Source organism: Coptis chinensis, chromosome 9 (assembly GCF_015680905.1).
Source record: "Coptis chinensis isolate HL-2020 chromosome 9, ASM1568090v1, whole genome shotgun sequence".
NCBI classification, from domain to species: Eukaryota; Viridiplantae; Streptophyta; class Magnoliopsida; order Ranunculales; family Ranunculaceae; genus Coptis; species Coptis chinensis.
Genome location: NC_141464.1, coordinates 77,006,995 through 77,024,251, shown reverse-complemented (window position 1 = coordinate 77,024,251; position 17,257 = coordinate 77,006,995). Strand labels below are relative to the sequence as shown.

The window sequence follows — 17,257 nt, the reverse complement described above, 5'->3', positions numbered from 1 at the left end:
CGCCCAAGCAACGAATCACATATGTTCTACTATTTCTCTTTCTAGCCTTTTGTTTTAGATTCATTATCTGTCTAGCTATCTCACTCTACGAACATGGTTTTCCATAAGTACCCGTATTAATATTACATCTGCTATGCAACTTCTTCCTGGATCTGAATGTGCGGTGTCCATGCATGATTTGTTAGAAAATTACGAAAACAATTCAAATTTCTGTCTTTTACGTTTTAGCTTTTCCAGGTTGTGCCGAAAGGCGAGAAAGCTGAAGACCAATTCTTGGGAGGCTCTATCACACTGTAAATTTAAAAAGAACTCCCTTCGCTACATGTTTTAATTGTCGAACTTTAATTTTGATGAATGCACTTCGTGCTAGGCTAAACGGACTCTAGAACTCAATTAAACATTTAACCAGTAATTCTTTTCTATAATTTTTACAGTGAAACAGAAAGCCTGTTAATAGTAGAAAAAAGGAATTACATATTTGCAACACATCAAATGAGCACAAACGCAATTGAATTGACATCCACACATCAAGCGCGTGAACATTGGCCTTATTCCTCCCGTTGAAGAAAACAAATGGAAAATCTTATCAGAGAATAATCAGATTTTCCATACTTGTGAAGAATATAGGTTTCTCGGTCCATACTGATTATTCCCTTGATGGTTGGTCCAACCCATATGATTCTTCCACGACAGGAGCACACGCGCAGGAATCTTTGCAAAAACATTTGGCCATTTGAGGAGTTTGCGCATTCCCAACAACCTAATCGGAGAGTAAGTTAATAACTCAACCATTCTGTCTTGCTTACAACATATACAACACATTAACGCTGGATCTTACATGCTCCTGGTGTAATTTGAAAAATAGCAATGTAAGTAAATTTCTCTAGGAGAAGACAATCTTCAAACTTTTTTAAAGAATGACATAATATTTCCTTGCTTAGCATCCTTCACACCACGACCTTTTCCTGATTTCTTGGCTCCGGCTTTGCCTACTGGAATAGATGGAGCATTGCTTGCCAACGCAGGAGACTTCTTAGCTTCTGAAGGTCTGAAATCATAAACACAAGATAAGAATTGATTTCAATAACACAAAAGGAAATAACCATCATTCAATGAGGAAAGACTCGAGTACTGGTATCAATCTGTATCAATAAATCCCACAATGTATGTTTCTTTTACTGATCAAAAAGGAAAAAGGTCTCCATAACATGAGTTGAGAAGAGAGGCATAAAGTACACTGGAGGAAGTAGGGTGCTTTTACCAAGTACCAGATCTACTTTTCGATCCACAAGGTAAAGAACTCTCCCCCAAGCGATGTCCCAGATAGACTTTAAGTGACAACCACTCAGACGTTAAGTCCAGAAGATCATTCCACAGACTAGTGTACTAGCCATATTCCCTTGTTTTAATCTCCATTCCCCAGTGAAACAAAAGACTTCCATTCTTGACTGTTTTCTAAATCCTGAAATTCCTCTTATTCTCGACTGTTTGAGTGTTTTCTATAATCTTGACCTCTTTCCCTCTGTCTCTGGGATGATAATCCTAATTTTCTTAATTTAGTGCATTTGGGTTCATGAAATTGTTATCAACTTATTTATATTAACTTCTAGAGGTCTATTAATTTCCTGTAGATTACAGCCGAAGCATATAGAGCCATAGAGAAGTAATAGAAAATCAAGTAGCAAAAGTAGGCAACAAAACTTCAGATTCACATGCTCTAGATGCCCATTAAAATTATGTGAGAATACACACCAATATCATATTCGCAAATTGACGCAAGTACCACAAGTTCTAACTACATTTGGCAGAAGAATCATCCAAATATTTAATGTAAATCAAGACAATTAGTAAGTAATAACGTTACCTGTTGTTAGTAGTTTCAGTCACTGCATCCTTCTTGTCAGAGTTTTTGTCCTGTAGCTCCTCTGCTTCCCATCCAACTTCAGTTACTGTAAATAAGTAAATTAATTTGTTATAATTTATAGTAAAGGTTTCAGGAAATGATCAAGACACCAGACCGATATGACTTTTCGAGGTTACAGCCAATGAATCTGAAGCTGGTAACATTTCTGATTTAATTAAAGTACAATCAAATCCACAAACTTTTACTACTATAAACAGATGTAACCAATTCCTAGACCAAATCCACAACGTGACTATAGAAATTTTGTTACTTCTTAAACACTAGAATATCCACAGTTACATGCAGTATAAAAGACAAATGAAGTATGTATCTAAACGTTTTCTAAATATCATCCGTTTTAAAGTATTCAATAGCAACCAAACAAAATTATTTTTAACTTCATCCACTTTTGAGGAAAATTAAGACTTCTTTGTTAAAAATTTCTTCACTAAGTGTTCTTTTCATGCGTAGAGACAACTCAACAACTATATATGGATACAAGTGCACAATACAAAAACAGACTCAACAAGGAATAAGTACCAAGCAAAAAGACAGTAATAGTATGGTCCTATACCTTCCCTTCCACGCTCATCAATTCGTGTCTTGAGCACTCTTCTCCGTTTGGTTGAATGGCAGACATCTTCTGTTGGTTGATCCTTTGGGCACGCAACTACTTTGGGATCAGGGATCTTCACAGGCTTTTCAGTAGTCTTGTTCTTAACAGCAATTACTTCATCTTCCTTAGATGGCCGTGTAATTTCTCTTTCGGCTGTTGTCTCCTGCTTGATATTTGACTGGTCAACACTTTGCATTTCAACATTCGAATTATTCTTCCCAACCAACAATGTTTTAGTATTCGATTCAGAATTTTGATTTGACTGTTCTTTTGGAGGATCTGCTGAGGCCAGACAGACTGCATCTTCAAAATCATCTTCATCTGAAAAATCAAAAACAACCCGCCTATTTCTATTGCTTTTACCATTGGTGACTCTCTTATGGTTCACACATTGCACATCATCATCATCACTGCTAACAGTATCTATTGCTTCACTAGCACATATTTGAGCCTCTGCTGTAGGTAAATTTCCTGTTTACAACAGACGAAAGAGAATCATTGAAATATCTGGAAAAATAAACACATAATGGCTGAAGAGTAGATAGTAATTGCTAAGAATAAACAAGTATGATTTTACTCAGGTGACAACAGGGATAGTTAGTCTTCCCCATTCATTTGAGTGGAAAAAATTCATACAATCAAACCTAAAAACGAATTCCAGATTAAAGCTCCCACCAGTAGAATCTGTAACCGTTTTGCTTGTTTCTGGAAGACAAGTGGGCTTTGACTTTACAGATGCCCGGCCCCACATATTGGCCAGCGACCCTCCAGCTCCTGAAGAGCTTCTCTCACTCTGTGGCTTCTTCTTAGTAGCAGGCAATGCAGCAACTTTTCCAGTATTTGTGTGAGCCTGAGCATTACTGCCTGAAGCCGTACTCTCACTTTTGATGACTGGTGTTGCCACAACTGGAGAGTGACCAATTTTGGGACTTGACTGCTGTACCTTAAGCCTTTTTTTGTGGAACAGTTGGAGTTTGAACTGCACTACTACTTCTACATGATGCTGTGATCCCTCCAATTTTGGACTGTGCAGGAGGAACACCTGCAGATGTTCCACTGACATTGCGTATGACAAACGAATTTGAAACACCACAGAACCTGAAAATAAAATCCACACGAAAATGGATCAACAAACCTAAATTTTGAGCACTGGAAAAAAATCTGATTGATCCAATGCTTAGAAAACATAGTCCTCTTATTCAGTTAAATGCAGGAAATCACCATGTTTATATCCATTGCATAAGTTAGGTAGTGCAAACCATAGTACAAAATATCCCGATATATCGCGATATTTGGGGATATCTATCCAAATTTCAAAAAAAGATACATAAATATCACGATATGTTCAGAGATATATACGATTGCAAATATCGACGATATTTAAACGATATTTGCGATATTTTGCAATATTTGGAGATATTTGGCATTTTTGTGTATAAACAATTTTATTTAATATTTACCATTATATTTCAAATAAATATAAATAATGTATCATGATATATCAAGAAATATTTACAATATCTACGATATTTGTTTATATTTTGATATATCCAACTTTGTATGTGAAACAATGTCAAATATCCTCAAATATATCCACGGACATATCCGTAATAATATCGAAAATACCCATATCCTGATATTTTGTACTATGGTGCAAACAACCCACAAAGCTAAAATGTTTCTGATGCAATTGCAATTGCAATTGCAAAGAAACGAATTCTACGAATTTCCAATAAAATCAATTCAATTCAATTTCCAAAACTAACTATGGCCAAAGGCCTACAACTCCTTATATAGGAATACAACTTCTAAAACAAATAAAACACCCTAAATTCGGAATTAATAATAACCCCAAAATACCCTTATACAAAATAACCTCAAAACACTAATTAGACCCAATTCTAGTACTCCCTAATAACATAGACACTAATATAGGACTCAATTATCAATGTGAAACCCTAATTCACATCAGCTTCTATTCAGAAAGTCCATCTACCAAAGTTCCGAAGGAGGTTTTAATATTTTCTATCATTTTTTTTCATGCAAGTATTACAAGAAACCGAACCAGAACATTGCCCTGATCCTATAGATATACTAGAGCTACAACATTCAGACAGACCAAACTTTTCTACTATGAAACTACATTTTCCTTCTTGAGAAAACCTCATGGTAACACCATGACACTTGGATCTATCTCGAATGCAAAAGTGAAAAACAGTGTCCTAGACTAGGAAAGCTACTATGAAATACAGTAACATATACACATCTAACCTGTTGTCTCTCAAGCAATTATCAATAGTAGATGGTTGATTAAAGAGCTCTTCCGCCTGGACAAATTCAGAGTTCCAAAGAGCTGCAGGATCCTTAGGGATACATGGTTGCACACTATAAACCTGAAGTGAGCAGTTTCCCTCAAACTTCTTTTTGACTTCTGCAAACAACAGATATTAACATCTCAGTCTTTGTTCAAGTTGTCAGTGCACTATTTACAAAGTTCCACATTAATAATTGAAAACTACTGCTTAAGATAAAAGAAAGCATGCAAGTTTCTTCATCTAAGCAGTGATAATAACATTTCTACAACAGTTAGATCTTCACTTCGTTTGTGCCTCATAAAGCATAGTTAAGCGCAGAGGTTTCTAGCGAAATGCAAACTACCGGTTCATGCTTTTCACTTTTTTCCTATTCTTTACAATAACCTTTAAGATACATCAAAAGAATAGCTTGCGACAACCTATCCCATCTAAACTAAGTGGGGAACTACCTGTTCTTCCCCCTATTTCGTTAATATCACTTTTTATCTGGACAAAAAATATTCCACATAATCAAAAGACAAAGTATAACCACATCTCGTTTACCAGATAATCTAACCTGCAAGCTTAACTCCAGAAACAAGCCGAACATGATAAACTGGATCGCTATCCTTTAACCAACCCGACACAGTATATACTATTTCCAACCCGCTTCCATTTTGTTCAACAAACTCCATAAGTATCCTAATAATCATAAATCACAAAAAACACCAATATTCCAACATCAGTAGTACAAAACCATAACTTCAATATATATATATATATATTTTTACCTCTTTGCTTCATTTGAAGACACTGAAAAATTCCTACTTAGCCACTTATATGAAACCTGTAGACAAGTTGAATGTAAAGATTCAATCTTTAACTCCAATTATTACAAATCTCGACGAATTGAATAACTTTTAATCATTTAAAACCCTAATTTGTTTTTTTCACAACTAAAAAACAAAAAAAAAAAAAATTATACTTACAACTTGGAGTTGGTCTGATACGAGGTATTGAATTTCACCAAGAATATTTAGGGTTCCGATTTCTGCCATGAGATTAACGCTCGAAATTGAGAGATGAAAATTTCCCGCGAAAAATTGGATTGCGCTCGTTTTTACTTATTGGGTTCTGTTTTTTTTCCCGCCCTTTTTATCGTGGTTTATCACGTGTTTAAAATTTTGAGTCACGTGCACACTCCAAAATACCAGCGATATATATCGGCATATATCGGAATTGGACTTCTGATTTTCTGAAATACATCGCTTATATTTCTTGCCCCCATAACTGGCCCAAGTTGAGCCGTATATGAATCACGTTGAGAGTTTGAGCTGAGTCATTATATGATCTTGACATTTCATCTTTCTCAGGGCCTTTCTATTTTAGAAGTCTATTCAATCAAAATTCCAATATCCATTGTCAGTACCCTACACTCTCAATCACTCGTGGCAGACCACATGTCCAAACTACAAACAGGTCGTGCATATAAAGTCAGGTCGTCCAAACGACCCAGAAAACGTAGCCACTGCAAGCCAGTCAACAACATCATTAATAACAGATCATTACTTCATAACGGAAAGAGTAAAAACAATCATCAAGACAGCGCAAAAAAAGGATCTACGCCTATAAAAGAAGGCGTCTTCTCCATTCTCAAAGGGAGAGGCTCACATTTTCTCCATCTCCAACTCAATCGCTCAAAATGAACTACGTCTGACTTGATTCCAGCCATCATCGAGAACTCTTACGAGGGCAAAACTGTAACACCGACACGAAGTTCAGTCAAACATCTTATACAAACTCTATTCTCTGAAATTGTAAAGTCGTGACTAAAATGTACCTCTACATCCATACAAGACAAATGATTATAGAGATTGTACAAGAAAAATATACAATTCAATCTTCAATAAATATCGATGAGCTAAAAGTATAAATAGGCCATAACATTGTACAAAAAATGAGTAATCTAACAAAAAAGTGAAAAAACACTCTATGTATGTAGATCGATAAGAAAGAAAAGCAGTAGTACTGCAGTATACAACAACGATGCATGAGACTGAGAGGTATCGACAATGTTTTGTAGAACTTCACTGCTGCCAACAGCCCAATGCCATTGCTTTACTTTGGATCTCATGGCACTTCAGGGGGTAAAGTACACACATGCTTACAATCTCACATTCGATGATTAATCAGTCACTTTTCTTTGGTTCTGCTAGAACAAACTCTGCATACAGATTCTTCAGAGCAATCACGACTGTTGTTATGAGAGGCCCCATTATAGCACCCTGCAGAACAGAAGATGGAAACCAGACAACGGATATCAGTTACCCTATCATTTACTAACTACAATTATCTGTAACAGATAAAACAATGAAACAACAGTAATACAGTGGTAAGCTGTCTCAGACTCTCAGATTTTCGTTTTTTAGAAAGAGTAAATCATTACTCACCCAAAGGAAAAGAGTAATGTCATAGAAATAAATAATTTGGTCAATTTTTCCACACGAGCCAAAACTGTCTCAAATTTTCCTTTTTAGGTCCAAGATCTCAACATAAGAATCATCAGTTTCTAAAATCCAACTTCTTACATAAGGAGCAGATGGACTGATTTTTTTAAGGAAAAACATGAGGGAGAAAATCCTAATTGACTCTGCACAGGTTCTCCATTCGAAATCTATTAGCATCTAGTAAACTACAATCTCCAATTTGTTACGTGCCAGACTCTAGTTGAAAGGAAGTACCTAATTGACTGAAACTCTGAAAGTCTTAAACATAGCAGTCGTATGTTCTTATGAACATGAGCAGATAAAACAAGAATTAAGCACACAAAAGGAAATAGTGTGTGCTAAAAACTCCAGTTCAAGAAAGATATGGTATGGTGCTAGCGAGTTTTAAACCCAGGTCTGTGGTAGTAATCCCAGCAAATATTGCCAACCAAACAAGCTGGCACCCTATATACCTCTGCAAAAGCTCAGATAAAACATGAAAACAAAAGATATAGATAGACGATTACCTCTAATGCAGATGGGAACAGAGCCATCCCACCAATAATGCTGAGCGCAGTAAGATATGAACTATGACCTGGTATATCCTCTTGAATTTCTGTTGCTCCATAATCCATGAGCACAAGGTGAACTGCAGACAAAACGGCAGCCACTAGATATCTCCCTTCCATTATCAGTTGCACAGCTGCTGGGATTGTTGAAAGCCAAGGCGGAAAGATTGGAAATAGAGGACTGAAGAATGCAAGAACAGTTGACATGTACAAGAAATGTACGTCGTAGAGTCTAAATAAGAGCCACGTTAAGCATCCTTGAAATATAGCCATTTCAGCTGTAGCCAAAAGCACGCTCCCAATAGCATGATCGAGAACTTCAACACAACGGAACCTCGCGGACTGTGAGATTGGTAGCATACCCATGACTTGTTCTGTCACCCCACCAGACTCCGATGTGATTAGATAATACAAAACCCAGAAGAAAACCATGGTCTGGGATACAAAGTTTAGAACACCTGCAGCTCCAGATATAATGGAATTAGTAATAGAGAACATGAGACTCGCACTTCCACCCAAAAGGGACTTACTACTATCAAAAACACGCTTAGATACATCCATCCCTTGAACAGCAAAACCTTTTGCCTTCACAATCAAATCCTCTCTGCTGATAAGTAACTCCTTGAATATGGCATCTACTTCCGTATAGATCTGCCCCCATTCTCGGTTTCTTACCCGGTTTCTAATACTCACAAGCTTCTCTGTATAAGGAGACTGGTTTACTAGTGCTGTTGAAGGCTTTGAAGAATTAGCAGGCTGTGTTATCACAAACTGCTTGATTCCAGTAGCAAAGTCTGTCATATTGTATTGCATTGCTAAATTATCCAACTGTTGAGACACAGTTTCGTAGAACATAGTAGTGTATCTATCCATCAATCCAGGAATATCATTCTCATCCATCCATTGCTTAACACCGATCCTCTCAGCATAATTACTCTTTTCAACATGGCATTTCAGCGAGATTACAGCGTCCTTCCCCTCCACTCCTATCTTGTATGAGAAGAAAATACCACCCGCCAAAAGCCCTACAATCAGTCCGACAATCAAACCAATAGCCACAAGGGTCTTCAATCTTTTAAAAATCCCACGAGTTAGAAATGCGCTCATTCTACTCCTGCGGAAACTGCTGCTTCTAAATGAAGAGACTGCTGACATGGTTGATTCAACATTACCGGAAGCAAAAATAAACCCGAATCCAAGAAGCACAAGAGATCCAAAAGCACCCATTTCCTCGTATGCAATAACAAAAGCCCCAAAGGAAACAAGCCATCGGACCAACTTGGAGAACCCATTTATTCTCTTCCCTGAAACACCAGGTTTCTTTCGGCGGAGAATTACCCGAGAGCAGGCATTACGAATATCAACAAGGCTACCGATGGAAACTCTGATAATGGCAATCGGTATGGCTAAAAGGGTCTCAGTAAGGCCCAATTGCAAGGGCTCAGACCAAAAGTCAACCAGGGCATCTTGAATTCCTCTCAATGGAATCGAACAGAGGACAGCCCATTGAATGGGTCGAAGGTATTCTTCGAGTAGTTTAAAAAAGCCAAAGAGAGTAAAAATGGTAAAAGCAACACCAGCATGAGCCATGGCAATGTAAAGAGCGAGACGTACTTGAGGATCTCCTGTCAGTGATTTGTGATCCGATGGTTGGTTCTCCGATGAAGGACGAGGAGGAGGAGAAGAAGAAGTGGAGGTTTGAGGAGCCGGGTCTGAGTCTGGTTTTCGAACTGAAGCAGAACGAAACATTTCGTGCCATGGAAGATTGGTGCTGCTAGCATCGGGTTCGTTATAAGGAACTAGCTCCATCACCATTTAACAGTAGGTTGCAGACCTAAAAAACAGATCAAGATGTAGAAAATTTAAACATCAAAATGCTATACACAAAATACATAGCAATTACAAAGAAGATAATTGACATATACAATTTCTAGCACATCACCAAAACTAAATATAAATTATCAACTAGCTACTCAAAACCCTGAATTGAGGATCAAATATTCCTAGAAAGAATATCAATAAGCAAAAAAGAACTAGCTTAATGAAAAGAATAGTAAGGTAAAAAAGGTTACCAGCAGGTTTGGATGAGAAACAACATAATCACAGTTCAGAATGATGCAGACTGTTTGGGGGCAGCCGGCAGCATTATAACCGATGCTTTGCCATCCCAAAAGTGGTTATTAAGTCTATCAAATTTATTTTCCAGGTCTAGAGCACATGAATCAAACTTATTCATATTCTTTCAAACTGTTACTCGAGTGCATAAAAGTTGAGCCTCAAATAAACAATGCATAACAAAGGAAACCAATGCATTTCAAATTGACCAAGAAATCATGACTAAAATTTTCAGCATAGAGAATTTGGGATGAACGAAGGAATGTCTAATAAATGGAATTGTTTTCCAGAGAATCAGTCAAACTATTATACACAGGTACATTGAAATCAATATTTTCATGTATCAATTTTCATCAATAAAAAGCACCCTTTAACTTGAAAATTATAAGAGGAACCACTCCACAAATATGAGAATAACCTTGACACCATGAAGCCGGACTCTAAAACCAGCCAAAGAACTTATTTTGTGTACAACAGAGCTATCAGAGAATGCAATATGCTCCACTTGTTCCTCTAAATACAAATCTAACTACTAGAAACATCATAAAAGTCAACATTCCAAGTTCATTTCGACATGAATTAAATTCCAAACATAACCATAAAACCCCACAAACTAAAACAAATAAGCAAAATTTAAAAAAAAAACAAGGCAAATTGATCCATACAATATACTTAAAAAAGGTTCATGTTCTGATCAACAGAAACAAACTGACATCCATAATCAAATAACACAAACTCATAAACCAAGAAAATGAATCACTTACCTTCTTTAATGAAGGAGAAAATAGAAGGCATAAGAGTGAAAAGGAGATCAGACAATAGAGAAATGAGTGTGATGATTACATGGACCAGTAGATTTGATGTATGGAATAATTTTGTGTTGTGTGTCAGCAAAATTTAATAATAATAAATTTACAGATAGATATTCTTGTGCTTTCACTTTCTACTTTTCATTATCAATTATTGTCAGAGAGTTTTCTGACTACATTCTGACTTTACCTCAACTTCCAACCAAATTTAGTTATAGTTTGAAGACATAAAGGCCGTGTAACACGAGTGGAAAAAAAACGTGTGGACCATTAGATTTATCATGATTTGTGCATATGGTTAGTCTTAAAATCTTGAATAAAATTTGATAAGCAAAGTATTATTCATTTCTTGTAGTGTGAACTTTTTTTATTCTAAACCACATAAATTAGAGTGGCCATATTGAAGTTGACATCAAATATTGAAATGTGAACAATTAGATATTGTAAATGTGAACAATTAGATAAGAATCTTTGAAATCTTCGACATATATATTGTAAAACGCATTATATATTGTTGTTTAATTTGTAGCTTGTGCATTGTCTTGATCTTGACAGTCACAAGAAAAAAGTTTGGACTTGACTTTGGGTAAATCTCATTTTTGGTTAATCTTATTTTTAATGATGTATAAACACTTCCAATATTGAAAAAAAAAAATGTGTTACTGCTTCGGCATAGGGGACTAGCATTGTACGGAGTCACATTAACTTGTTAGGATGCTGGTGTTGCTCTTCACAACCCTGCCTTTAAAGAAAAACAAAACACATTATTATACCTTCCTTAAGAACAAAATCGACGTCTAAATGGCTAAGCACATAAGTATATAGAACAGATCAGACCCGTTTTATGTGCTAGAAGGAACTGAAAGATGAGTGTGATAGAAGTTCATTTCACCATGTACCAGTACGTAGGTAATACTCAAAAGACTCAGAGGCCTCTGTTTACAGACTACTTGCATTGTGCTGTGATGAGCAAGGTATGGTACAGAATGAAGAGTTCAGAAAGGAAAATCTTATGATCAACTAACCGTGCATTTTTCATGCAATAGCAATATTCACATTTAAGGTTACACCTTGGTTATGGACAATTTCCGAATTCAGCTAGCATATTCTAAATGGTATTTGCATTGGGAAGACACTTCCTTCTAACTTTATTGTTTAGGTACAACAATGTCCAATTCGCTAACAGTCCACTCGGTCAAAGAATTATCATCCTTATACACTTCTGTTCCTAAATCAATGGACATCCATTGTCTTCTTGCTGGTGGTGTTCTAGGATCCTGCATTTTGAAATTGAGAGTCAATTATCAGTACAATAGCATAAGATTGAAACTTCATCAACTGAAATAGCTATGGTTCATATTCTACAACATATGAACACTGTTGGAATCTCTAAGTGTATTTCGAAATACTTGTGAGTGTGTGCAAAGTGGAGGAGATGAACCATATGTGTTCTCTCCACTTTAGTGCATAGTAGATAGTCCCACATTGGTTATCCACCACATCGGGTTGGGTTCGGGCTTGGGCTTGGGCTTACTGTTGTGGGTAGTGGTTTGACCAATTGCCTAAACTTGTTTTGCTTTTTTCTTCAGCAGCAAGTTTCGGTGTTCTATTAGGAGTTGGTCTCTGTTTAGGAGACCAACCTAACCTCTATAAATAGGACTATGAGTCCATAGAGGTATTGACTTGATCAAAAACTCAACTCAGAGAAACAGAAACAAAAACCAGTCCTTTTCTTCTTCTCTTCTTCCCATTCACCAGAGAGAGTTATATTCATTGCTTCAGAGGGTAGTCTGTTCTAGTGCTAAAGTCAGGTGTTGTTAACCATAACCATTGAATCCTGTGAGGAAGACGCCATCATTGTTGCCTTTCTGCACCATTTGGAAGGGGCGAAATCTTTCCTTAAGGACAGACTTCTAATCCGCTACCTTGGTTATTCCCGCCATCTTTGTCCTTGTTTCTTCATTGCTACTGTTCCTTCTGTTCTACTTTAGTTGCTGTGTTCATACAACTATTCTAACAAACACTACTTGCTTACAGAAAATCATTTGACATTATTAGATCAGCTTGGCCATCCATTACTTTTAATAATTGTTGTCATCATGTGATCAGGAGTAGTTATCCACTATCAACACACCACCAGAACGAACCCCTCATTTTGATTCCAACATAAATCATAAAGTTCTAGCTTCTTTAAGTAAGAGTGCGTACCTGATAGAAATAGAGTGAAGCAGACAAACCCCCAACATCTAACTCCCAAGTCCTTGAATCCCCAATCCATCCTTCACCTTGTTTTGTAGGATAACCATAAGCTCCCCATACCGGATGAGGTAGTATCTGAAGTATTTCCTGAGGTTGAGGATTGCTGAATGGATCACAGAGGCCGTATGGTTTCTCAAGGTGTTGTGCATTCCCAGGAGAGCAATATAGGTGATATGCTTTGTAGGGGTACCTAGTAGTATCACTCCGATGTACTCGTGTTCCATTAGGAAATGTGTGGTAAGGAGGACAGAGTTTAAGGCCTTCAGGTGTACACCAAGCAGTCGTCTCTGGATTAATGATCATCTCACTATATCGAGTGACATCACTTGTTACCTCCCCGTCACAAGGTTTCCCATTGTTCTTCCAACAACTCCCCATATCCATTAGATAGAATTGGCTATTACGACCTCCTCCTTTGATCACATTCAAGGTGAATTTCACTTTAAAATATGGTGACTCTGGAATCTGCAATTTTTTCAAATTAATTAGTTCTATAACATCATCATGCTCAATTATCAAGTCCATATAAAAGGCATATTACTGTGTATTACTTAATCCAAAGTAGCGTGTCAAATGCACCCCAGCACCTTGCCAGGCCAGCCCCCAAGGTGCATTCCCCCCAAATCTGTGAGTGTTTGATTTTGACGGATAGTTTAGCCCATGGGCTGGTTTGAAGCCCCCAGTTCAAACCACATGTTGTTGCTTGTTGAACGTCATTTGTCATAAATCACTTTCAGCATATTTAGTTATTTACACAGGCTGAAATTTGGAAGCAACGACTCAAGAGACAAGAGGAAGAATATATACAAGTGTAAAAATATAAAAAATCTTTTACAATTACTTACTATCTTTGACATCCCCCTTGATTGGTAATGGTAACCACCTGAAAACCCTTTTGTAGCATCTGATCTGAGATAGAGCATTAACCATGGGTACTTCTTTGATGTCTTTAGTACATGGTGAAACACCCAACTCCCCTTCCCTAATTCCTTCTCCCAAGTGACAGAGTAGTATGATCTGTTTGCATCCATTCCCATGTTGAAATTAGCATCTAAGTCCCAAGACCCATAAAAGCTCCCCCTTAATGTAGTCCTGTTTGGTCCTTGTAGAGTAGTATAGTTGTGATAAATAAATGGTTGGTTCATGCACCCTTTACCGAAGCATGGGAACCCAGAATCTGGGCCATATGGTTCAACCTTGTGACCATCTTTTGGACATTTAGCAGCATATGTATCCATGTTACCACTCTTTAGCATGATCATCCAAAATTGCCATGGATTTGGAGTGTCGTCCACTTCACATTTAGATCCCAAATACAGTTCTTTCTCGACAGCGTAAAGGTCTACGTCGGTTATGTTCCCTTGTCCCAGAAAAGGGTGTCCTACACCTAGCTTGTTATCATGCTCGGTCACCCTGTGAACTACTACCATGTGAGGGAACCTTTTGCAGAGGCTGCAATCCTTCTCACCTAAATAAATATAACGAATTTCAATTCATGAGCAATCTTTCACCAAGTAGTAAATTACATATTATGATATTATGAAATGAAGATATATATTGTGCTATAGGAATATAGAGAATGTAAATTACGTACCATCAATACATTATTGTGAGGATAAAAAATTACGTATCATCTTAGGACATGAACTTAGATGGTTGAGCAGGTCGATATATATTGTTTAGCCATATCATATCCAAAGCAGCTGAACCATTAAGTTATGTTCCATCTTCTACAAACATTGTCATCTAAGCTTATTAGAAATGCAGAAAACTACATGACTTATAGCAAATATATATTTATCAAATAAAATTAAATTTCATAAACTGAGAAATCGATCTTAAAATGTATCAAAACTCACCTTGTGTTGAACTTTTGTAAAGGTCGAAGCAGTCAGCAGCCCTTGGGCTACCCATGCCAGGAGTTTCTTCTCCAACCTCATTGCATTGATTCCAAGATTCAATTGCTACACGAAGATCGTCTCTTTGCATTCCTGGATCACCTATAGCCGACAGATAATCATTTCCTGGATCACCTACTGCCGGTATATAAGCTATATATATTTCCGGCAGAATCCAAAACCAACCCAAAAATCAAGTGGAGTAGAAGAAGATATGAACAAGATATATAGGCTTCTCATACTTCTCATTTGGAATCAGTTAGACCAGCGTTGACTTTGCGTAACTCTATTATATGCAACAGTATGTAGTACAGATTTTTCAAAACTTTCCAAAAATCAACTTTTCAAAACTTGTTTTGTCGATTTTTTATATCATCCAAGAACGATATGATTATAGTGAATGTTGTTAGCCTTCGAAAGCTAGCTTGGGATTCCTTACGAAGAGGAAGAATATAATCCTCTAGGCTCTAACAAATTTTCAACAGCATGAAAAACTTGTCACTTAAAATACCTGTCTTGTAACAGAAGAAAATACCACCCACCAAAAGCCCTAGGATCAGTCCAGCAATCAAACCAATGGCCGCAAGGGACTTCAATCTCTTAAAAATACCACGAGTTAGAAATGCGCTCATTCTACTTCGATCTGCGGAAACTGGCTGCCTCTAAATGAAGAGACTGCTGAGGTGCATGGTTGATTCAACACTACCGGAAGCAAAAAGCAAGAAACTCGCATCCAAGCTAAGAATATTGTGTTTCAAATGTTGTGAGAGGATCTCGATCATGTTCTTGGTGGTTCCATTACAAGAATATTCAATTCTATTCCATCTCAACAAAATTAGAAGCTAGCCGAAGTTTTTCGTTGGCTTTTGCTACTGTTGTCTCACTGCTTAATTGCTTAGAATTGTAGACTTAAGAATCTACAAACATATACTAATATCACTTAATTGGTCTCAGCCGACGCTGGGTTTGACCACGTACGAGAGCACAAGGTGCAAAGTGCAAACCATATCATGTGGACCTAAAATAATTCTGACCACACGTACATTATATGGATTTGAATGGCAGCAGAAGATTTCATGAAGTCGTCTATATGTGCGCTTGGCCATCTTTGATATGATGATAGATCATGAGCTCACTGTTGTCCACAAGAGTTGTACGTACGGTAAACAGATGATGCTTTGGTGATCGATCAAAAGATGAACAAGAAGTATAGTATGTGTGTGTGAGATTGGAATAATTGTCACGTTTCAATTATTAATTGCTTCGATCAGTTCCTCACTTTTGTCGTAGTTATATATCATAGGGGCATAGGGCTGAATATATGGAATTCGATCTTCTGACTTCCGAATATTGTCCGAGTCCGACCGTGTTTAGATTTGAATATCTCCAACTATCTCTATCTTGTGCAAGGCATGGCATAGGCAAATAAAACGACAACTAACAATACCAATCTACGTTCTTACACTTTCACTGACGGTTACATTCCAAAAGAAACGGAGAGACAAAATGGAGAACATACGAGGCATGAGAGTGAGTCGGAGAGAAAAGAAGAAGAAGAATTTTTAAAAAGGACATCGGAGCAGTGTTTAGAAAACCGGACCGGACCGGTGGTTGAACCGGGGTCCGACCGGAACCGGTAAATTTTCGGTTCGGTTCAGTTAAAACTTGAGTTTATGGTTGGACCCTCGGTCTAAGCTTAAACCGTGGTTGAACCGGCGAACCGGTTGAACCGGTTCAGCTCTAAACCGGATCACCCTTATATATATATATATATATATATATATATATATATATATTTATTTTTTTTTTTTGAAAAATTTATAATATGGAGAGTTGAACCTAACACCTAAACAAGATAATCCAAACTCCAAACCAACATACTACTATGTATTTCTTGTATAATAAATTTATTTTGATATATAATACCAATTAATATTGAATTAAAACATGTATTTATTCATTTTATTATTGTAATTATTAAAAAATTTACTAAATAAACATCAATTGGTCCGACCGAGTCGAACCACGGTTGAACCTGGTTGAACCATTTTAACAAAAAATCGGTTTGATCACCGGTTCGGTTTTCAAAACATTGCATCGGACAGCTACGTGGACCGTAGATTTTATGTATATATGGATTTTTTTTTTGTCAGCAAATTTAATAACAAAATTTTTATTTTGCAATTATGGTCGCTTTCACTTTCTATTAATGTTTGACTGTATATAAATTAATTATTAGGTGGTAGTATACTCTTCAAATTTAAAGAAGAAATTTGGAGAAACTAGTCGCAAATTTTGACCAATTCTA

General features: G+C 36.9%; 3 protein-coding genes across 6 annotated transcripts; all 3 read right to left on the bottom strand.

The window, feature by feature from the left end:
- Positions 1-367: 367 nt before the first annotated feature.
- On the bottom strand, positions 368-5,931 carry LOC147478225 (uncharacterized). Its single transcript, XM_086584631.1, is given in 9 exon segments — positions 368-1,048; positions 1,865-1,949; positions 2,478-2,990; positions 3,195-3,489; positions 3,491-3,617; positions 4,791-4,950; positions 5,391-5,515; positions 5,605-5,660; positions 5,803-5,931. Coding segments are annotated over 9 exon segments (1,578 nt in total). The 5' UTR covers positions 5,872-5,931; the 3' UTR covers positions 368-900.
- A 770-nt stretch (positions 5,932-6,701) lies between these two features.
- On the bottom strand, positions 6,702-11,002 carry LOC147478224 (uncharacterized). 3 transcript variants are annotated; one of them, XM_086583355.1, is made up of 3 exons: positions 10,983-11,002; positions 7,827-9,702; positions 6,702-7,098 (listed from the first exon to the last, which is right to left on the bottom strand). In XM_086583355.1, the coding sequence occupies exons 2-3, from the start codon at positions 9,681-9,683 to the stop codon at positions 7,003-7,005; spliced, it is 1,953 nt and encodes a 650-aa protein (XP_086439481.1). In that variant the 5' UTR covers positions 9,684-9,702; positions 10,983-11,002; the 3' UTR covers positions 6,702-7,002. The 3 variants fall into 3 exon arrangements, with proteins under 3 accessions (XP_086439481.1, XP_086439480.1, XP_086439482.1); XM_086583354.1 differs by having other exon boundaries at positions 10,748-10,996; XM_086583356.1 differs by lacking the exon at positions 10,983-11,002 and adding an exon at positions 10,649-10,751.
- A 663-nt stretch (positions 11,003-11,665) lies between these two features.
- On the bottom strand, positions 11,666-16,460 carry LOC147478223 (uncharacterized). Of its 2 annotated transcripts, none has more exons than XM_086584387.1 (5): positions 15,461-16,460; positions 14,911-15,102; positions 13,897-14,519; positions 13,001-13,516; positions 11,666-12,069 (listed from the first exon to the last, which is right to left on the bottom strand). In XM_086584387.1, exons 1-5 carry the CDS (start codon positions 15,579-15,581, stop codon positions 11,941-11,943), a joined length of 1,581 nt encoding a protein of 526 aa, XP_086440513.1. In that variant the 5' UTR covers positions 15,582-16,460; the 3' UTR covers positions 11,666-11,940. The 2 variants fall into 2 exon arrangements, with proteins under 2 accessions (XP_086440513.1, XP_086440514.1); XM_086584388.1 differs by having other exon boundaries at positions 14,911-15,051; positions 15,461-16,459.
- Positions 16,461-17,257: the final 797 nt, after the last annotated feature.